The 22,291-nt window shown below is 46.5% G+C and overlaps 2 protein-coding genes across 2 annotated transcripts; one reads left to right on the plus strand and one right to left on the minus strand.

Annotated features, from left to right (window-relative positions):
* On the plus strand, positions 1 to 15,545 carry RMND5B (required for meiotic nuclear division 5 homolog B). The gene is made up of 10 exons (XM_066614600.1): positions 1 to 160; positions 506 to 687; positions 8,531 to 8,676; positions 9,440 to 9,574; positions 9,980 to 10,080; positions 10,541 to 10,707; positions 12,702 to 12,867; positions 12,938 to 13,040; positions 13,166 to 13,320; positions 14,336 to 15,545. The coding sequence occupies exons 2-10, from the start codon at positions 549 to 551 to the stop codon at positions 14,397 to 14,399; spliced, it is 1,176 nt and encodes a 391-aa protein (XP_066470697.1). The 5' UTR covers positions 1 to 160; positions 506 to 548; the 3' UTR covers positions 14,400 to 15,545.
* A 21-nt stretch (positions 15,546 to 15,566) lies between these two features.
* NHP2 (NHP2 ribonucleoprotein) lies at positions 15,567 to 22,182 on the minus strand. Its single transcript, XM_066614601.1, has 4 exons — positions 21,994 to 22,182; positions 21,832 to 21,901; positions 20,705 to 20,810; positions 15,567 to 16,645 (listed from the first exon to the last, which is right to left on the minus strand). Exons 1-4 carry the CDS (start codon positions 22,148 to 22,150, stop codon positions 16,520 to 16,522), a joined length of 459 nt encoding a protein of 152 aa, XP_066470698.1. The 5' UTR covers positions 22,151 to 22,182; the 3' UTR covers positions 15,567 to 16,519.
* Positions 22,183 to 22,291: the final 109 nt, after the last annotated feature.

Genomic DNA, 22,291 nt, shown 5'->3' on the forward strand with positions numbered 1-22,291 from the left:
CAGACACACCCGCGCCTGCTGAGGATGGTTCGCTCCAACATGAGGGAACTTTAGCAGTTATACACCTTCACAGAAGCACGGCGGGGAAGGAGGACGCGGCTGTGTATACAGCAGAGTCAAGCTGGTGTCGCGGGCGGCACTCTCCTCCCATCCCTCTCAGGTTAGTTTTTCTTTGCTCCCTCTCCTCCCCACCCCTGCTGTCTTTCGGATGGTTCCGTCCAGCCCCTCATACCGGTCAATAAAGGAATGTACCACTGCAGGGGGGGGGTAAAGCGAATTCTGTGAGGTGGTGTCGTTGGAGCTTGGTGCCCGCCTCGGGGAGAAGGCGCTGGAATCTGGCGTTTGCCCGCTGAGCTCCCGGCCTCCTGCTCGAGCGGCCTTCCCTGGGGACGCTGCCCCCCCCCCCCCGGTCAGAGCGGCCAGTGCCAAGAGTTAAAGTCAGTCTGCTGGGCCGTGGCCGCCTGGCCGGCCTCTGACTGGGGGCTTCTCTCTCTTCCGCCTCCAGGGCGTGCCTAGCGGGCGAGCCAGCCGGCCCGGCGTCCGAGCGGATGGAGCGGTGCGCCTGCGTGGAGCGGGAGCTGGACAAAGTGCTGCAGAAGTTCCTGTGCTACGGCCAGCACTGCGAGCGGGGCCTGGAGGAGCTGCTGCGCTACGTCAGCCAACTGAGGGAGGAGCTGGGCGCTGCAGGTACCGGGTGGGCGGCCGGCCGTCCGGCAGGCTCAGTCGCGTGGAGGCGACAGCCAGCGGGTCCTTTGGGACTGCAACCCTAGCCGCACTTTCCTGGGAGTAAGCCCCATTGACCTTAATGGGACTTCTTTCTGAGTAGACAAGCAGAGGATTGCACTCTCTGGCTGCAATCCTATCCACACTTTCCTGGGAGTAAGCCCCATTGACTATAATGGGACTTACTTCTGAGTAGACATGCATAGGATTGGGCTGTCAGGCTGCTGTCCCATGCACAGTTTACTAGGAGAAAACCCCATTGAACACAATGGAACTTGCTTCTGAGTAGACATAAGTTGGAATGTGCTGTCAGTGTCTTGCTCAACTGAAATGGCAGGGTGGTTTTTTTCTAATAATAAATAATAATAACTTTATTTTTATCCCGCCTTTCTCCCCAAAGGGACTCAAGGCGGCTTACAACATATTAAAAACATAATTTAAAAACAAATAAAAACATATTAAGACATCATAAAAAACAGCAGTCAGAGTAAAAAATAGGTAAAAAGAGCATAGAGCAGCAGCAAGTCATAAAAGAATCAGGCCTGTAAAAAATATTAAAAGATGTTGAAAGGCCAAGAACTCAGAAGGCCTGTTTAAACAGAAGGGTCTTCAGGCCTCGCTGAAAGGTCTCAAGAGAGGGAGCCATTCTTAAGTCAGGGGGAAGGGAGTTCCATAGCGTTGGTGCCACTACTGAGAAGGCCCTATTTCTTGCAGCCGCCCCACGTACCTCCCTAGGCGGCGGCACTTGTAAAAAGGCCTTCTCTGATGACCTAAGAGGACGAGCCGGATTGTACGAGAGCAGGCGATCTCTAAGATACCCTGGTCCAGAGCAGTATAGGGCTTTAAAGGTCAATACCAGCACCTTGAATTGGGCCCGGAAATGAAGGGGCAGCCAATGTAGCCCCCGGAGAAGCGGGCTGACAGTCGAACCGCCTAGCTCCAGTGACCACACGGGCCGCTGCATTCTGCACTAGTTGCAGTTTCCGAACCGTCTTCAAGGGCAGCCCCACATAGAGCGCGTTACAGTAATCTAATCTCGATGTCACAGAGGCATGGATCACCGTGGCCAGGTCTGCACGATCCAAGTACGGCCGCAGCTGGCGCACCAGCCGAAGCTGAGCGAAGGCCCCCCTAGCCACAGCCGCCACCTGGGAATCCAGGAGCAGCTGCGAGTCCAGGTGGACCCCCAAGCTGCGGACCTGCTCCTTCAGAGGGAGTGCAACCCCATTCAGCGCAAGCCGATAGTCCAGCACCTGCATCGAGGATTTCCGAACCAGGAGAGCCTCTGTCTTATCCGGATTTAATTTCAGCTTGTTAGCCCCCATCCAGATCCTCACTGCCTCCAGACAGCACTCCAGGCCCTCAACCGCCACCCTGGAGTCTGGAGGAAAGGAGAGATAGAGCTGGGTGTCATCGGCATATTGATGGCACCCCACTCCAAACCCCCGGATGACCTCCCCCAGCGGTTTCATGTAGATGTTAAATAGCATGGGGGACAGAATTGAGCCCTGTGGCACCCCGCATCTCAAGGGCCAGGGTGTCGAACAGGCATCCCCCAGCACCACCATCTGGGACCAACCCTCCAAGTAGGAGCGGAACCACCGCAAAACAGTGCCTCCAGCTCCCAACTCGGCCAATCGGCCCAGAAGGATACCATGGTCGATGGTATTGAAAGCCGCTGAGAGGTCCAGCAGGACCAACAGGGACGCACTCCCCCTGTCCAGTCCCCGGCGTAGGTCATCCACCAAGGCGACCAAGGCGGTTTCCGTCCCAAAGCCCGGCCTGAAGCCAGATTGAAAAGGATCCAGATAATCCGCTTCATCCAAGACCCTCTGGAGTTGGGACGCCACCATCCGCTCAATTACCTTGCCCAGAAACGGGATGTTGGAGACTGGCCGGTAGTTATCCAACACAGTGGAATCCAGGGAGGGCTTCTTCAGGAGGGGGCGAACCACTGCCCGTTTCAAAGCAAGTGGTAACGTCCCCTCCATCAAGGAAGAGTTGACCACCCTCCCTGTCCACTCAGCCAGCCACAGGGCAGCTCTTATCAACCAAGCTGGGCAAGGGTCGAGTAGGCAGGCAGATGGCCTCACACTCCAAAGGAGTCTGTCCACATCCTCAGGCTGTACAAGCTGAAAAGAATCCCACAACACAGGACAAGCAGTTGCCAAGGGGACATCATCAGACACTGTCAATGTGGCATCCAAGTTGTGACGAATACGATCGATTCTAAAGGCCTCAAAGGGAGAAAAAAACATAAAACCAATTGCATTTGTGGTGGACTGTGGCCAAATTGATAATGATTTCTCACAGGCTAACAGATTTATTGTGGCATTGACGTTTTGTGGATCAGTGCCCATTTGTCATGGTGTGTTCATTGACATGTATGGGGGACACCCACAAATCAGGGTGGGGAGAAGATGTAAACAGTAACGTGAAGGTTATGAAATGCAAGAAGTACAAACTAAAACTCTTATCACAAAATGTAGGTAGGGTAAGTAGAGTGACTGTAACACAACAGTAGTAATGGGTGACAACACAATTTTTCAGGCTTTGATAAATTAAAACTAACATTGTAGTGGAAGAGATTAAGGTTCCAATTAAGTCTAAATCTGTGTTTCTCAACCAGTAATAATAATAATAATAATAACAGGTATTTATATACCGCCTTTCTTGGTCTTTATTCAAGACTTTATTCAAGGCGGTTTACATAGGCAGGCTTTTATTTAAATCCCTTATTAAATAGGGATTTTTACAATTGAAAGAAGGTTCTTTCTTTCTTTCAAGAACCACTACATTCAAGGTGTTTCATTCCGATCTGGCTTCACATTCTGGCCTCCATCCTCCCATACTCAGAGCAGATGGAAATAGCTCGGCTTCAGCTTGTCAGCTGCTTCAAGGTCGCACGGTGCCGGTGGCCTCGAACTGGCGACCTTGTGGATGTTATCTTCAGGCAGACGGAAGCTCTACCCTCTAGACCAGACCTCCTGCCCAGTAGTGCTCATATGCCACTGGAGGTATTTGAGGTGATGTCTGGTGGTACTCACAGGGCCTCCCCCCCACCCCTACCACCTGGCAGCAAGACCAGCAACACAATGTGGCAAGCATGGCAAGAGGAGAAGCATGGCTTGGCAGGCAGAGCTTTAACATGTGGTTTTTGTGTGCTTGAAAAAGCCCTCGCATCTGCCCTGATCCTCTTACCAGTGTTTGTTGTATTGCATCTGATCTCCCAGTCTGGAAATAACTGGTGATGACACCATTGCCAGTTATTTCCAGAGGTACTTCCAATTGGTGGACCATGCAAAGTGGTATAGTAGAGGCCAAACGTTGAGAAATGCTGGTCTAAATGAATATGATCAATGCTGACAAATTCTAGTTCTTCAGTTTCATGCTGAAGTTTCCTTGGAAGCTTTATTTATAGAATGGTTTTTTCCCCAATGATTTTTCAGGTTGGCTTCAGAATGTCCTTGAAAATTAAAAGATTTGCTCAGTTATTTCTGAATGTTGCTGTTACTCATGTTAAATCTGTGTCTGTTTAGTTTTTTGCATAGAGACTGACCTGGATCAGCAGTAGAAAGGTGTTTATCAGCAGATGATAACACAAATTGTTGAAGGATGAGCAAGTGAATGAGCTCCAGATGGTGTGGCTGGTATTGTTGGGTACTCTAATTGTGTTGCCTGAATGGATATGGGGACAAAGTTGGCACCTGGTTTTTTTGTAGTGTTTGAGTGTAGAGTTTGAGTTTGAATTAGAAAAAATATGGTTGTAGTGTTGTGGCTCTATACAACATGTGTACAGAAAGATGTAACTGGATGTATGTAGGTATAGCAGTTAGTGCTTATGTGACCATCATGTAGTTGCACAGTAGTGTTCATAAAGTAAACCTGTTGTGTAGACAGGTCTAAGCTTCAGTTGATGGTGGGATGGAAGTTTGAAGTACTGTACTGACAGAATTTCTCAAGGGTTTGCTTCATCCAGTTCTGGGTGATGACAAGGCTATCCATGTATCTTGGATCTGCCTTTGGGACAAGAGGTGAGGAAGCATGTAGCTTTGAGCATGTGGGGCTGATGTGCTTGTTCTTGATAAATAGCAGTTTGGAGAACTTTAACCTATTGTTTCCACTATAGTCCCAATTGGGTATCCTGCAACTGCTGTATATTTTTAAAAGAAGCATGTCCTCCCCAATCATATGCTTAGTGTAGTGTGACCTCAAGTTGACCATGAATATGTCTGTATGGTTCCATAGTATGCTGTCTGTCGCAGTTACAGATGGTAATGCCACTAACCTGAATACATGAATGGTCCCCAAATATGAAATATTTGTGAGTGAGGAAAGTGGCAAGGACTAGTGGTCAGATGTGCTATAGTATCATTGTGGATAACATACCTGGTAGCCTACTCTACTTTTGCAAGAAATTGCCAATGGATTGTAGTTTCCTCAGGATGTTTGAAACAAACGGGGATTCCAGTGTAAAATTTCTGAACTAAAATGAATCGGTGAGTCCTAAACAAAATACCACAGGGCCCAAGGTTCTCTTTCCCGCCACAAATATTAAATTAGCACTGCAAGCTTAATGATGTTGCCAATTACTGCTGATGTCTATGGTCCCCACTGGCTTATGCCACAGTAAATCTGTTAAATATTGCAAGACTTTAGCATTGCTGTAACAAACATGGCAATCTCTTTAGAATATACACTGGTACAAATCAACTTGCTACATTCATGCAAAGGAAGGTAGACAACAGCAAAAATGACTTAAAAATAGGGAAGTATCTTTTTGTTCACTTTTGTTTCAGGTGTTTTTTTTTTGGGTAGGGTAACAAATTTTAACACAAATATGTGCCCTTTGATCGTGTGTAAAAATGTTGCAAAAATGTTCTGCCTTTAACTTTTGTATTGTCAAGTGTGCTCTCCCGAGGTCACGTGTGCTGTCCCCAGGCCATCCCCAAGTGCGGTCTCTCCGGTACAGGGTTTGGAGATTAGCCTTGATGTGAGCGCATAAATGTCTAGACCGTGGCCCAAATTTGAACTATTAGTGCAGACCTGGGATAAGTGCATAATTCTAAAGGAGGTCATATACCTTCGCTCTCTTTCATGACAGCAGTTCTCTTCCTGCTTTCAGTTTCTTTACTTGTTAACAGACTGCAGAATGAGAGACTATACTTCACTTGTTTGAGAAATTGTCTTCCTCCCACCCCCTAGTTCTTTAATCATCTTCTGGTTTGTGTTTATTGCCATTAAACAGCAACGTTCCTAGAATTAGCTCAGATTTTGCTTATTGGTTAACCCCCTATAAAAAAGTCAAAATTGAGTAGAGTAACCAGTTGTACTTTAAAATGAGCTTATGTGAAACAGTAATAAACTTGAGTGAACTTCACCATTCCTGGCATGGAACATTCCCTCTCAGTTATCGACCTGGGGACAGCGCATTTGACAATACAGGTGGAGCCTATTTATCCATGTTAGTTCCGTTCCGTGACTCGATTAACCAAAAACACATTGTGCTGAATTCCATAGAGTTACGAAAACACGCTGCAGCTTGACATTTCTGAATGGTAGGAAACTAAGGCAGCTGTTATCAATCCCCTCCCCTCCATACTCAGCCCTCCCCGTTGCCAGCTGCCTGGCTTCTTTCACAGTTGGGATGCTGATCTTTTAAGAGTCCAGCCCTATGCATTTCTACTCAGAAGTAAGCCCCATTCCAGTCAATGCGGCTTACTCCCAGGAAAGTGTGGAGAGGATTGTAGGCTATATCTCATGCTTTACTTGGTGGGAAGGCTTGCTTGTGTCAGTGATTGCCTGCACCATCTCAATGGGGGGGGGGATTTGGCAAACACTTCCTGGTTTTTTTAAAAGCAATCCCCTCTGTTGCTACCACACCTGCCCCTGTGTGAGTGAGTGAGTGAGATTGATTTTCGGGCCCCTCTTCAGCCTCTTTGCTGGCTCAGGGGCTCCAGGAGTGTTACTGTTCCTTTGCAAGGGGAACCTCTTCCAGGGCTCCAGGGCTATTTCCCTGCCTGGGCGAGGCAGAGTCTTTTTGCAGTGTTTTGGGCTGCCTGGAAATGGAGTGAGACGCCAGCGCAGGGTAAAGGAGGCAAAGGTGTGTGTGACTTTTGGTTCCCCACCCCATTAGCATTGAGACAAATCCGCAGATAAAAAATCCGTGGATAAATAGGCTGCACCTGTATCTTGTACTGACTCGACATGCTGGTCTGGAATAGACATTATGCTATTCTGTCTCATAGGGAACAGTCTACTGGTGTTTTAACTGTATGGTTTAGGTGTTCCAAAGCTTATTCTGGGGTGCATTCTTCCAGTTCCTTATTTCCTTACATATAATGGGAATTATTGATCTGAACACATTTGACAGGTTCTTCTGCAGAGGAAACATTGCTAGGCCATCTCATAGGAGACATGCCTCAGTTATGGGGATGTATTGTTTGGGGAGTATGCCCCCAAGATTTATTATGGTGTGTCAAGCCCTAGATCCTCTTTAAGTATTGTTTAGGGGCATCCAATGGACCAATAATGCATCCAAGAGTCTAGTCTGTGGTATATGCTCTTACATCTACAACAGTAGTTCCCAACCTTTAGTAGCCTGTGGACTGTTGAGACAAATTGGAATTGTTATAGACCACATGCAACTCCCTCTACCCACAAAATGTACAATTAAATTTAGTAGTCAGTGGTAGAGTGCTTGGCGAGATGCTGGAAGTGCCACCTGTGGCTGCAAGCAGTCTATTTGCTGCCCATTCTGGTGGTCCTTGGGGGAGTGCTTGTTCAGTGAAATAATAATAATACAGGTATTTATATACCGCCTTTCTTGGTCTTTATTCAAGACTTTATTCAAGGCGGTTTACATAGGCAGGCTTATCTAAATCCCTGTAGGGATTTTTACAAATGAAAGAAGGTTCTTTCTTTCAAGAACCACAACATTCAGGTGTTTCTCTCTGATCTGGTTTCACATTCTGGCCTCCATCCTCCCACGCTCAGAGCAGATGGAATAGCTCGGCTTCAGCTTGTCAGCTGCTTTCAAGGTCGCACGGTGCCAGTGGCCTCGAACTGGCGACCTTGTGGATGTTATCTTCAGGCAAATGGAAGCTCTACCCCCTAGACCAGACCTCCTGCCCTCCTCCAGACCTCCTCCAGTGAGATGCTGGAAGTGATCGTAGGCAGTCTTCCCTCCCCCCCCCCCCCCCGAGACCTTGTGGACCACTTCTCAGGGTCTCATGGACCATAGATTGGGAACCACTGATCTATGACAAAGAACTGTAAGTGGGCACTTCAGAATAAGCTTTGGGGAACCCCAAATCATAATACTAGTAGACTGTCTCCAATGAGACACCCTAGAATTATGTTTAGGCCAGCACTCTGAGTCTGTACAAGATTCTGTCACATGCACTGGCCCCAGGTCAATATTTGTACAGACTGAGGAACAATTTAGCACACTGTCATGTTCAATGTACTAAACGTTCCGTTCTTTTCTATTCATGTTTTATTAATCATGTATACTTTCCTAAATACAGGTAGTTATCTTGACTAATTTAACTTTTCTATAGTAACCTATATTAGGGATTTGATTATGTACTCTGTAGAAGTATATCCTGGCTGCATAATACATTGAATTTCACTTTGTTGATCAGGTGTTTCTCCTGAGTTGTTGAACTACAGAAAGGTTGTTGTTGATACTGTTATGACCAGTTGTTTTCAGATGAAATTTGTAAACAATGAGATAGCTAGCTCTCCAGACTTTACAGTACTTTGAGGCACTGCCTACATTAAGGTAATAGTGCCTGTCTTACAGCTTTGCAGCGGACACCACTATCTGCCACACTGTCCCTGGTAATGTCGCAGTGCTGTAAGAAGATAAAAGACACTGTGCAAAACCTAGCTTCAGACCACAAAGATATTCACAGCAGTATCTCCCGAGTGGGCAAAGCAATTGATAGGGTGAGTAACTATCAACTTGGCTTGGAGTTTCAAGAGGGAGAGGAGCCAAGTCATTTCAAACTGTGTCCTACATAGTAGAACTTCTGGAACTTTGGGAGCAGATGTCAGCCCAAGGATTTTATTGTCTGTGCTCAATCTTCTTTTACATTGTTTTGTCCTTGGGCAGCACCCACACTGTTATCAGAATAACCTGTCATTGCTTAGAATTCTGTATGGAAAAAGGCCAATTTGTGTGTGATTTGTATTGTATTCTTGAGGTGTTTTAAATACAAGGGTGGATTTTGTTGCCATGGGGGGGGGGGACTAAAAACATTGAGGAGGGCATTAGGTAGAGGGGTAGGGATCATGGTAGAGGGTCAAGAGAATGACTGTGCATTTGCAGGTCTAAAATATTACTTTTTAAGGAGCTCTGATTTCTAGGTGTGTGCTCTGTGACTTTGCACCTAACCAACTTTCCAACACTGGCATAGCTATGCCAGTGGGGCATGTGCTACATCCTGCAGTTGGGGGGCAGTCATGGAGGCCTCCTCAAGGTAAGGCAGTGTTTGTTCCCTTACCACAGAGTTGCATTGCCCTTACCTCAGTGCTGGTAAGTTAGTTAGATGCTTGGATCCCCTGTGACCTCTGTCTAGTTGCAGTTCCTAATTCATAGTGAACTGTGATCAACCAGTAATGCAGTGGTGCTGGTGAGAAGTAGTTTACTTGGTTGACAAGAGGTTTCTGCTTAGTATTTGGGAATGGCTGATTTTATTTTTTGTTCCAGAATTTTGATGCTGATTTGTGTGGCATTGTTCCTGCTATGGTCTGGGAGTCCCAAGAAAAGCAGATCCTGGTGTTGGCTATTATAGAGCATCTCTATCAGCAGGGAATGCTGGGAGTAGCTGAAGAACTGTGTCAGGTACTGAGGACTGAGTCTATTCCAGTAGAAATAGTCATTGTGTGGTGTGTGGGAAGCTGATGGCTGTGGTTCTGTATTGTACCATCAGTAATGAGAAGTGCTTGGTATTGGCTATATAGTTGCACTGACAACACATTTGTTTTTTGCATACCTTTTCACCAGCAATGTTTACAATATAGCTGCCTGCTCTGGTGTTGTCACATTCCATCCAGCATGCAAAGGAGGGAACCTTACTTGACATGAAAATATTTCCAGAGTCATATGAGACAGGAGTGTCTTGTATGTGGTCCAGTTTATTAAAAAAAAAAAAAGCAAATGCTTCTCTTTTGCCTCTTCTGCTTCTCTGAGATGGGGACAGACATGCGTTGCTGCTTGTGTTCTGGTATTCTTTGTTTTTTTCCTTAGGAATCTACTGTGAATGTGGATGTAGACTTCAAAAAGCCATTCCTAGAACTTAACAGCATATTGGAAGCTCTCCACAAACAGGACCTCGGGCCTGCCCTGAGGTAAGAATGAAGTTTATTGCAGCTTTTTTCCTTGGGAGTTCCTGATCTCCCTTCCACTGTACTTCCCGATGGTTCTTGAATTTGGCATATGCTGTGTGACCTGGACTTTTGGAGTAGCCATGCTTGTTACTAGGCAGCAAGTCTGTCTACCCTACTGGGCTGAACCTCTCTTTGTCTTCAGACAAATGTTGAAAACTGAGACACGTCTTGTTTTCACTAGCTTTGACTCCACTGTGCACGACAGTAAGCATGCTGTTGGTGATCCTCTTCATCATTCTGTAAATTGTTCATGAGCCTAGAGAACAAGGGGACCTAACATCACTACCTGCAATGCTTGTGGCAAATTGTTCACAAATATGTAATTTGGATTGGTATATTCCTCCTCTTGCTATGATAGCAACTCTAGCCTGTTCAAGGGCAACATTCTTTGTGCAATGTAATGGTGTGTCCCCTTGCCCAGTTGGGCAATCTTCCACAGGCAGCAGTTGGCAGAACTGAACAGCTCTCTGGAGTTCCGACTGCATCGGCTCCACTTCATCAGGCTCCTTGCTGGTGGCCCAGGCAAGGAGCTGGAGGCCCTGAACTATGCACGCCACTTCCAGCCCTTTGCTCATCTACACCAGCAAGGTAAGACAGTTTCCAAAAGCGTTTTTTGGCCAGAGATGTAGTTGGACTGGGAGCAGTGGAGCTCTGGGATGACTTCTATTGCAGAACCAGTGACTGCCTGCAAGAGCACTCAGGTGCTGCCTATGAAATTTTTTCAGAGGTTGTATTTGGGCTTAGCAGGAGTCAAACAGAGAAATTGCCTTGGAGAACATGTTAATTCCTAGGTTATCATCTTTCCCAAGGGCTGCCTGAGAGACTGCATGTAACGTGTGTTATGTTAACGTGTGTTATGTCTAATCCTAGGCAAATTTATCTGAGAGTAGGTCCTGTTGAACAGAGTGGATCTTGCACCTAAGTAAACATGTATAGACATACTATAGCTTTATAAAATATATTATGCGGAATATTTTATTTGGAATATTTAATTTTTTTCAATATTTATGTTTTCAGTTATTGGAGTTCAAGATCTTGGGATGAAATGAGCTAGATTTTTAAATGAAGAAATTTCAAAAGAGAAATTAGCAGCAGGAAAAGAAAATACTCTAATGAAGGAATGTTGTTGGTTGTTTTGCTTTTTTATTAAGGGGTGTGTGGCTATGGGGAGCATCATGACAAGTTCCTGTACCTTAGAATAGTGGTTCTCACCCTTTTTAGCCTGGGACCCACTTCTGAGAATGACAGTCTGTCTGGGGCCCAATGGAGGTGATGTCAGCAACCTAGAAGTGATGTCATCAAGCAGGAAGTTCCTGCCTAGAAACTCAAACTGTAAATGACAAGAGACAGTATTCCAGCTCAGAAGCTTCTTCCAGTTCTCCCTGCCCTCGCTACCATTGCTACCAAGCAAAAAATAAAACATCTGGAACAAAATATTTGTGTATTTATTTACTACTGTTTTTATTTCTATCTTTATTTACAAAAATCTCAAGCTACTTCTTGTATTTCGCTTGAAACTAACAAACATTGATGTGGCTATTGATACTGTGCACAGCATTAGCCAGAAACAAGTGCACCCTACTCATGCTCCTCAATACAAGAAGTAGCTTGAGTTTTTGTAAATAAAGGAAATAAAAACAGTAGTATCCCCCTCAGAAGGAAGATAAGCAGGGACACTTCCCCTCATGTCCCCTAAGCCCAAGCACGTCTACTCAGAATTGACTCCCATTATTGGCAATGGTGCTTACTCCCAGGTAAGAGTAGACAGAATTGCAGCCTAAGAGAGAAGAGGGGAAGGGTGCACATCAGAGAAACGGCTGGGGGAGCAGTACTCTCCCTGGGTGCTCCCCCCCACATGCCAGGCTTGCCCTCCCTCCTCCCCCCCCAGCTGCTCTCTTGGCAGCCAGGCAACCAGGGATCCCCCCTCACCCCAGCAAAGATATAAAGAGAGGACAGAGGGAGGTCCAGCTGGAAGGCAGCAGCACACTTTCTGGGGAAAAGCGGCACGCTGCTTTCTTTGCACATGTGCAAGCTGCTCTTAGTTACGTATCAATGCCGGGAAGCTTAAAATGGCGACACCCAGGCTTTGCCCACTTCCAAAATGGTGCCGACTAGGTCTTTTGCCATCTTCCAAGATGGCTGCTGTCAGCTTCTCGCAACCCAACAGAAATTGGATCGCGACCCACTAAGTGGGTCCTGACCCACAGTTTGAGAATCACTGCCTTAGATATATCACTATACCACTGATCCTGACACTTGTCATTTTGGAGTGGGTATCTTGGTAGTAACCGATTTTTCTTTGCTGAAGTGAGAGCTTTTTCAGGGTCATCTAGTCGGGAGTGCCTTTGATCAGTATTTCATTGGACCTTGGAAGGGTAATTAAGAATTGAGTCTTGCTTTTAGTGAGAAAAAGGGGTTCATTTGGTTAAAAACAAGGAAGTTGTTGACACATGCTAGCTAGACAATGAACCAAATCCTGAATTTTCTGGTAACTTATTGCAAAACAAGCCCATTGTTTTGCACAACATAACATAGTGAAAGCATGATAAAATAAGTAATGCTTTCTCCATCTTGTCACACAGAGATTCAGGTGATGATGGGCAGCCTGGTATACCTGCGGTTGGGCCTAAAAAATTCCCCTTACAGGCACCTGCTAGATGACAGCCACTGGACTGAGATTTGTGAGACTTTCACTCGTGATGCCTGCGCCTTGTTGGGACTCTCGGTGGAGTCACCTCTGAGTGTCAGGTAAAACCTAATGTAGGTGGGAGAGGGGGCAGCGCTGGGCAGTGTTGAGCTCTCTTCTCTCTCTCTGCAGCTTTGCTGCGGGGTGTGTAGCACTTCCGGTGCTGATGAACATCAAGGCTGTGATTGAGCAGAGACAGTGTACAGGTGTCTGGAGCCACAAGGATGAGTTGCCTGTGAGTGCCTGGCCCATTTGGGGAAAGGGTGCTAGGATGCAATAGGACAGAAACCTTTTTACAGAAGGAACTTGCTAAAATAGCCAAGTAATGCATCTGACTTAATTTGTTGGTTTCTCTAACAGATTGAGATAGAACTAGGGATGAAATGCTGGTACCACTCAGTATTTGCGTGCCCCATCCTTCGCCAGCAGACGACTGAATCCAATCCACCTATCAAACTCATCTGCGGGCATGTTATCTCTCGAGATGCCCTCAATAAACTTATCAATGGAGGGAAGTGAGTAATTCTTGTGGTAATCCCTTGTTAATTAAAATTCTGATACATTGGATGAAAGACAACTTGGTACCACCCCATTGGTTTTCTGATACCATTTATTCCTTTCTGGGAAATGTTATCACAAACCCCTTATTTGATTTGACAACCCAATCCTATCCTCTCCCCCAGTGCAGCACTGCATTCTGTGGGGGGGGGGGGGGAAGAATCAGGAGTCTTGGGTAAGGTAAAGGAAAACATTTCCCTTACCTCCCCACAAGCCTCTCAACTGGCAGTGGGTCTCCTCAGACCTGCATCAACTCCTTAGCTGGCACAAATCCAAGGGGGGGGATGCTGGCTACTATCAGAGGAGATAGCATCCAGGGCAAGTTGCCCTCCCCATTCCATCTCCCCACTTGGTTCAGCAGGTACTCAGTCTCGTGCCTCTGCACAGGGGGCCAATCTCACCACTGGCATTCTGGAAGCACGTAGCTCCACCTGCTGTTGGAAGGTTGGCTGCAATAGCTGGAAAGCATGCCCCACCCCCAGATGCTAGTTGCAGTGGTGGTGGGGTGATAGCATTGGGCCATAAGTCTCCTGATCTTATCCTAGTATACCCTAGGTATTTAAGGCAGTTTATTTTTTTATTTTTCTTGAGATTGCTGTGCTAGAACATCCTTTGAGTAACTGAGCAGTATCATACTAGCTACAGCACAAAAAGTACCCTAGCACTCCTTAAGAACATAAGAAAAGTCTGGCTGGATCAGGCCAAAAGCCCATCTAGTCCAGCCTCCTGCATCTCACAGTGGCCCACCACTTATTCTAAAGTAGGGATCTCTAACTGGAGAGCCAAATCACTTTTTGTGACCAATTCAGAGCAAGTATGCAGTGGAGTTGGTAATTGAGGCAACAAGACCTCTCAGCGCTGTTAGACTTAGAAATTGGGCCTGGCCCACCTTTCCACTGCAGAGTAGCCCTCCAAAACCAGAACCAACATTCTAAGAATTTGCCTGATACTTTTCTTTGTTCCTTTTCACAGGCTGAAGTGTCCTTATTGCCCCATGGAGCAGAATCCAGCTGATGGAAAGCGCCTCATTTTTTGATAATGGCAAGCTTTGGAAGTGGGCTGTTGGGACATTCTTGATGGGGAGGTGTCACATACTTGCAAGAATACATAGTATCTTGCTGGAAACAGTGTTGCCTTTCTAGGCTGTAGCAGCTCTCTTGCTCACTGGGCCAAGATAACAGCCTCCAGGGTCGGAGTTATGCTTACTGTGAGCTACAGCATTGATTGTGTACTGGCAATATAATACTTTTTCCAGTCCTAGGCTTCTTCCTCAGGGGGCCCTTGAGTAGAGGCAGTGCCCCCTCCTGGCAAGATTTTCTACCTTCTCATGCATACAGTTCTATTTCTTGTTTGGATGGGGGTTGTACTCTGAGTGGTAGATGAGGAGCTGCTGCCACCATTTTATGTTTTGAAATAAATCTTAAGTATTTTCTGATTCAGTCTGAAGGAAAAAAATTTTAGGGCATCCTCATTTTACTGCTATGTAGCATGTGCTTTTGGAAATGGGAAGGAGTTTAAAAGAGAAACATCTAACTGGAAATATCTAACTTAAAAACTTGGCTTGCTAATGTTTTTGAAGGAGACTAGAAACAACAGCAGAGATACAAGGTGATATCTGAGCTGTTAACACATGCTATTGCCTTCAGCTTACATGTGGGAAGAATCTTATCATGCTTCCTGATAAACCTCCCTTTACCCTAGATGGGAAAATACTGTATTGAAGGAGCTCATCCTTGATGAGACTATTAGAACAGACCCAGTCATATTTTAAGTGAGATGAGGAAAAAACAATCAAGATGCTGTGCATTTTGAAGTGGAAAAAATCTGGAATTGCTACTGTAGAATGAGAAGCCTAGTACAACAGTAGCCATGATTAGGGTACCCACTTTGAAGGGTATAGTGCAACCTCTCTGACATGAATCTGTTTTTCAACAATACAATCAAAGATAATGGCATCAACAGATTTTTGATCAGTAAAAATGAGTTTAGGTAATGAAGGACTCTGTACATGGTACATAAGCAGAGGAAATTTTCTTAGAACATCTAGGAAAGTAAATGCTGTTCAATTAATCCCAATAAGATGAATTTCAAGTTCCATCTGCTACATCTGAGTTGAGTTCAAGAGCTGGGCCTGCTTGGCTTAGGGAAAAAATGAGATGTAATACCTATTTACAGACAGAAAGGAAATGACAGATGCAAGCCATTTAAAGAGATGCAGGTACATGAGTTGGTAACAAGCTGTATTTTAAGAAGCAGACACTGGAAATCAAAACACTTCTCACTGTAAAAGTTTCACATTTTGGAATAGGCGTCCTGGAGCAGCTATGGAATGAAGAACCTTATAGATCTTTGCCTCAGTCTATTGAATTTCCAAAGGACTCCATTCTATTGCATGTGATTTTTTTTACTCTTTCAGTGGGAGCAGTAGAAACTGTAAGGATAGAAGCAAATGGCACAGAAATACAACTAAATCTTCAGGCAATTTGGTGGCAGTTCTGCTGTTATGTTCTTACAACTAGAACTATACTTCCTGTAGGACTCAGAGCAGTGATATTGTAAAGGAACCGAAAGTTTGTCCCACCCATCATATAGGGTCAGGTGTAGAGGGGTCATCTTCACCTGTTGTCAGTGAGTACTTTTTTGGATAACTTCCATGCTTGCTTTGCAAGTAGTCTAGAGTGGAAATAAGAATTTCCAAAATGGAATGGGGGTGGTGGGATTAGGGATCCTCTAAGTTCTGTTTTTGGAATTGGCCTGTATTTGTACCAGAGCTATAAAAAAAACCTAGAAAAAATGAAAATGTGTTGATTGTCTGTTCCAATGGCAGCTAGTGGGGATACTAGATATGAGTACAATATGTTGAAGTTGACACTAGATAATCTTACAAATGGTACATGTTTAATTTATTGGTCCTTTTAGGGGTCCCTATGCCTCTCTGGCAGCGGATACAAAGTAACAGAGCACAGTTAATTCACTTCAAGTAAATAGTCATATAACTCATATCCACTTCAGTATAAATATGGAACTGAGCAGGCTGCTTCAGAATCAACCCTTATAGCCATGCCCTTAAATCAGTGTCATGCTGCTGATTCATATGCATAGACTCTACAGACTGGGCACAGTCAAGTCAGTCTTAATAGCTGTCAGTGATGGTCTTCACAAAGGGAGGGGAAGAGCCTCCACCTCTTCCAAACACTCATCATAGGCTTCCTGGTATTCCTCATGGGGCTTGATCATGATCACACAAGTTGGGCGTTTTGAACCTGCAGCTGTTCCCAAGTCCTAAGAAAAACACGAAAACAGCCATCATTTCCAAAGCTTGGACATAAATCATTCTCTTACTATACCAATGACCACATAGAAAACACCCATCTTCACAGTAGGATAATGATCAAGTCACAGGACCACACTTTGCTATGGAAGTTGAGTGACTTTGCCAGTTGGGAATCTGAAAAGAGGCAGATTGCAGTTTAGCAAGCTATAAAGAACTTGCAATACAGACATTCTAAAAAAAATAGAAGTTACATTTCAGAATGTCACACTCAGTAACAATTTGAATTCTTGATGCAGAATATTCAAGACTTTGGCTGGAGACAGTGTTAAATTTGGTAGATTAAAATGGAAAATTTCAAGCAGGACTTTCTCAGTTTTGTACTAGTAGACAGTACCACCTATTATTTCAGAGGGCCTTTACTATCACACAAAAACAGTATCTCAAGCTCAGACACTGCACCTCCAAAGAAAGGATAGCTGAGAATCTTTGTCAAAAACTTCCCTGCTATCCCTTTCCTGCAGGTGCAACATCAGAGTTCAGGACTGTTAAGCCTTGTTAGTTTCTAACTCATATCTCAAACAAAAGTCTGGGGCATTACTAGAGCTGCAACATTTAATTGATGAACTGATTCAATTTGATTTAAAGACAACTAACTGCAACCCTATTTACACCTTACAATGGGACTTCAGAATAGACATGCCAAGGATTGTGCTGTAAGATAAAACAAGTACTTTCTACCCATATACAACTCAAATCAATTTCCATACAGTAACAAACTTACACACTCTAGTCTTCGGTATCTCTAACCATGTGACAGCCCTAGATGATACTGAACAGTAATAGGTGGTATTGTTTTTAGTGGTAGCAGCAGCTAAATTATGGTGTGAAGTAACAATATTACCATAGTTATGTCTTGCGGTAGAGTTCTGCTGCTTTAGAATGTTTTTGCATCACATTCATTACTGTATTCTGAAGGTACTGCTTTTTATTCTGTAATAACCTATTGCCTAACCATGTAATATTCACTCATTCAATGTAGCTCTTTAACTTTGATTGACAAAGCAATCTCAAGTGTGTTGTTGCTTTCTAAACTGAGGAGTCCTGCTCCTTCCACATGTTAAAAACCAATAAAGATGGGAGGGTGGAAAAACAAGTGTTTACTGTAATGTTCAGCTCTGTACTGGTGGTGATTCTAGCACTGTCTAAGTTCAGCTCTGTATTGGTGGTGATTCTAGCACTGTCTAAGTGTGGTGTTTACAGGAGGGTAACTTTAAGGAGGAAAACCATAAGCCCATCAGATGGGAGGAGAGAAGGTATTGACTAAGGGAAATTTCAGGCCTGTTCTAAGTAGAGAAAAAACTTATTTGATCTGAAGAGGAATGACAATTAAAATAGTTGATATTGTATTGGCAACCTTCAGTCTCGAAAGACTATGGTATCGCGCTCTGAAAGGTGGTTCTGGCACAGCGTCTAGTGTGGCTGAAAAGGCCAATCCGGGAGTGACAATCCCTTCCACACCGGGAGCAAGTGCAGTCTGTCCCTGGTCTGTCTCCCTGGCTATGGGCCTTCCTTCTTTGCCTCTTAGCCTCAGACTGTTGGCAAAGTGTCTCTTCAAACTGGGAAAGGCCATGCTGCACAGCCTGCCTCCAAGCGGGCCGCTCAGAGGCCAGGGTTTCCCACTTGTTGAGGTCCATCCCTAAGGCCTTCAGATCCCTCTTGCAGATGTCCTTGTATCGCAGCTGTGGTCTACCTGTAGGGCGCTTTCCTTGCACGAGTTCTCCATAGAGGAGATCCTTTGGGATCCGGCCATCATCCATTCTCACGACATGACCAAGCCAACGCAGGCGTCTCTGTTTCAGCAGTGAATACATGCTAGGGATTCCAGCACGTTCCAGGACTGTGTTGTTTGGAACTTTGTCCTGCCAGGTGATGCCGAGGATGCGTCGGAGGCAGCGCATGTGGAAAGCGCTCAGTTTCCTCTCCTGTTGTGGGCGAAGAGTCCATGACTCGCTGCAGTACAGAAGTGTACTCAGGACGCAAGCTCTGTAGACCTGGATCTTGGTATGTTCCGTCAGCTTCTTGTTGGACCAGACTCTCTTTGTGAGTCTGGAAAACGTGGTAGCTGCTTTACCGATGCGCCTGTTTAGCTCGGCATCGAGAGAATGAGTGTCGGAGATCGTTGAGCCAAGGTACACAAAGTCATGGACAACCTCCAGTTCATGCTCAGAGATTGTAATGCAGGGAGGTGAGTCCACATCCTGAACCATGACCTGTGTTTTCTTCAGGCTGATTGTCAGTCCAAAATCTTGGCAGGCCTTGCTAAAACGATCCATGAGCTGCTGGAGATCTTTGGCAGAGTGGGTAGTGACAGCTGCATCGTCGGCAAAGAGGAAGTCACGCAGACATTTCAGCTGGACTTTGGATTTTGCTCTCAGTCTGGAGAGGTTGAAGAGCTTTCCGTCTGATCTGGTCCGGAGATAGATGCCTTCTGTTGCAGTTCCAAAGGCCTGCTTCAGCAGGACAGCGAAGAAAATCCCAAACAAGGTTGGTGCAAGAACACAGCCCTGCTTCACTCCGCTTCGGATGTCAAAAGGGTCTGATGTGGAGCCATCGAAGACAACAGTGCCCTTCATGTCCTTGTGGAAGGATCTGATGATGCTGAGGAGCCTGGGTGGACATCCAATCTTGGGGAGAATCTTGAAGAGGCCGTCTCTGCTGACCAGGTCGAAAGCCTTTGTGAGATCTATGAAGGCTATAAAGAGTGGCTGTCGTTGTTCCCTGCATTTCTCCTGCAGTTGTCTAAGGGAGAATACCATATCAGTGGTGGACCTGTTGGCTCGGAATCCACACTGCGATTCTGGATAGACGCTCTCTGCAAGTACCTGGAGCCTCTTTAGTACAACTCGGGCAAACAGCTTTCCTACAACGCTAAGGAGAGAGATGCCGCGGTAGTTGTTGCAGTCACCCCTGTCACCTTTGTTCTTGTACAGCGTGATGATGTTTGCATCCCTCATGTCTTGAGGTACTCCACCTTCTCTCCAGCAGAGACAGAGGATTTCATGCAGCTCAGTGACGATGATCTCTTTGCAGCATTTTAGGACTTCAGCAGGGATGCTGTCTTTTCCAGGTGCCTTGCCAAAGGCAAGGGAGTCCAGGGCCACGTGAAGTTCTTCTAGGGTTGGTTCACTGTCAAGCTCTTCCAGCACAGGCAGGCACTCAATGTTGTTCAGTGCTTCTTCGGTGACTACATTTTCTCTGGAATATAGCTCAGAGTAGTGCTGCACCCAGCGTTCCATCTGCTGCGCCCGATCCTGGATGACCTCGCCTGTGGCAGACTTCAGAGGGGCAATTTTCTTCTGTGTTGGACCTAGGGCCTGCTTGATACCATCATACATCCCCTTGATGTTGCCCGTGTCAGCTGCTATCTGTATCTCGGAACAGAGCTGGAGCCAGTAGTCGTTAGCACATCTCCTGGCAGTCTGTTGGACTTTGCTGCGAGCAGTTCGGAGGACCTGCAGGTTGCGCTCACTGGGACAGACCTTGTATGCTGCTTGAGCTCTCCTCTTTTCCTCAATGACTGGTGTCAACTCCTCAGAGTGGGCTTCAAACCAGTCTGCCGCCTTGTTGGTCTTCTTGCCGAATATGGACAAGGCGGTGTTGTAAACGGTATTCTTGAAATGTTCCCATCTGCTGGATGCGTTTGCGTCGGCCGGGCCTGGAAGAGATTCCTCAAGCGCTTGTGCAAATTCCTCCACTTTTCTCTGATCCCGGGTCTTGCTGGTATCAATGCGAGGTCTTCCTTCCTTTTTCGTGTGATACAGTCGCTTTGTTTGCAGTTTCACTCTGCTGCACACCAGGGAGTGGTCAGTGTCGCAGGCAGCACCATGATAACTGCGTGTGATCTTGATGCTGGGAAGGCTGGAGCGTCTGGTGAGGATCAGGTCGAGCTGGTGCCAGTGCTTTGATCTTGGATGTCTCCAAGAGACTCTATGTTGGGGCTTTGTCCCCCCCCCCAAACATAGAAAAGCATCAACTCCCTTTTGTACATTCTCCTAACCCTTTATTACCGTTTTGGAAGGGATATAGACATATGGGAGATTCCTGTCTTCACACATGATAGGGATGTGGCAGTAAACTTCAATAGGCAGTGTATCTCCTGCAAGAACTGTAATCCTAAAAAAAAAAATCAGCAAAGAATAAAACAAGAACCAAAAGGAGCACTGAGGCTTAAAATAAAAACTGGCAGCTGTTCTCTTCAGCTGTTAGGTAGCAGAATAAGGCTACAATATACATGCTTACGGGTAAGCCTCACTGATAGCAGAGGAGATACTCTGGCCTAGATCAGGGGTGCCCAAACTTTTTGGCAGGGAGGCCACATCATCTCTCTGACACTGGGGCAAAAAAATTAATTTACATTTCAAATTTCAATAAATTTACATCAATGAATATATTAGAGATAGAACTTGAATGAATGAAGGTCTTGCACTAGCTCAAAGTGTATAAAAGGCCAGCCTTCCTTTGCTGCTGCTGCAGCATCACAGACGTGAAACAGCAAGCAGTGCAGGGAGCCCTCATCCCACAGCTCACACGAGAGGTCAAACAGTTGCCCTCACGCTGAGAGCAGTTACGTCAAGCCAGTGTGGGCTCCAGCAAGTCTCTGGAGGGTCAGAGGCTCTTTGGATACTGGGGGCTCCCTGAGGGCCGCACTGGGTCCTTGAGGGCCTGGGCTGGACTCTGAATCAGTTTCTCCAGATCCAGACAGCAGAGGTTTCAGACAGTGGCTGTTCAGAGTGTTGAAAGGCACTGCGTCTCATAGGCCGGATCTGGGCTGGGCAGCAGCAAGGAGGAACAGCAATTCATCTATCTGACCTGTGTTGGCTCAGAGCTCAGTCTAGCCATATCTACTCAGAAGTAAACACCACTGTGGTCAGTGAGCCTTCTCGCAGTCAAGTGGGGCTAGGACTGCACTTTCAGGCTCCTGGGAGTGGGCTCCACTGACTACTGAGGCTTCCTTCTGAGCAGACAGGCATAGGCTGAGGCTGCCACCCTGTCCACGCTTTCCTGGGAGTAAGCCCCACTGACTAGAATGGGGCTTGCTTCTGAGTAGACCTGCATGGGCTGGGGCTAGAAGCCCCCAGTCTGCCCGCCCGCCCCTCCCCCCCAGGTCGCCCCTCTCCGCAGCCGCAGCTCTCACCCCTTCTCGCCCTTGTTGAGGAACTTCTGCACCTCCTTCACCCCTCGCCGGATCTGCTTCTGCTTCGCCGCTGTGGAGAGAAGGGACTGTGAGCGCGAGCCCCGAGCGCCGCCCGCCCTCCCGCACGCCCAGCCCCAGCAGCGCCCCGCACCGCCACCGCACCCTTCTTGATGCACTTGCAGAGCCTCCGCGTGAGCTTGCGCGAGGCCAGCGGGCGCGCGATGACGTTCACGTTCTCCGCCAGCTCCTCGTAGGACCGCTCCGGAGTCGCCTCGGGCTCCACCGTCTCCCCGGAGTCCTCGTGCTTGGCGCGGCCCATCGCTGCCACCAGAGAGAGAGGCGGGCACACGTGCTCCTTCCGCGCTGTGAGCCCTGGGAAACGAACCATAGAGATCTCGGTCCTCCACGTTCACCGCCACCCCATTGGACCGGGAACCTGGCCGTTTTTTCTAGCTCGACC

Source organism: Tiliqua scincoides, chromosome 2 (genome assembly GCF_035046505.1).
Source record: "Tiliqua scincoides isolate rTilSci1 chromosome 2, rTilSci1.hap2, whole genome shotgun sequence".
Lineage (NCBI taxonomy): Eukaryota > Metazoa > Chordata > Lepidosauria > Squamata > Scincidae > Tiliqua > Tiliqua scincoides.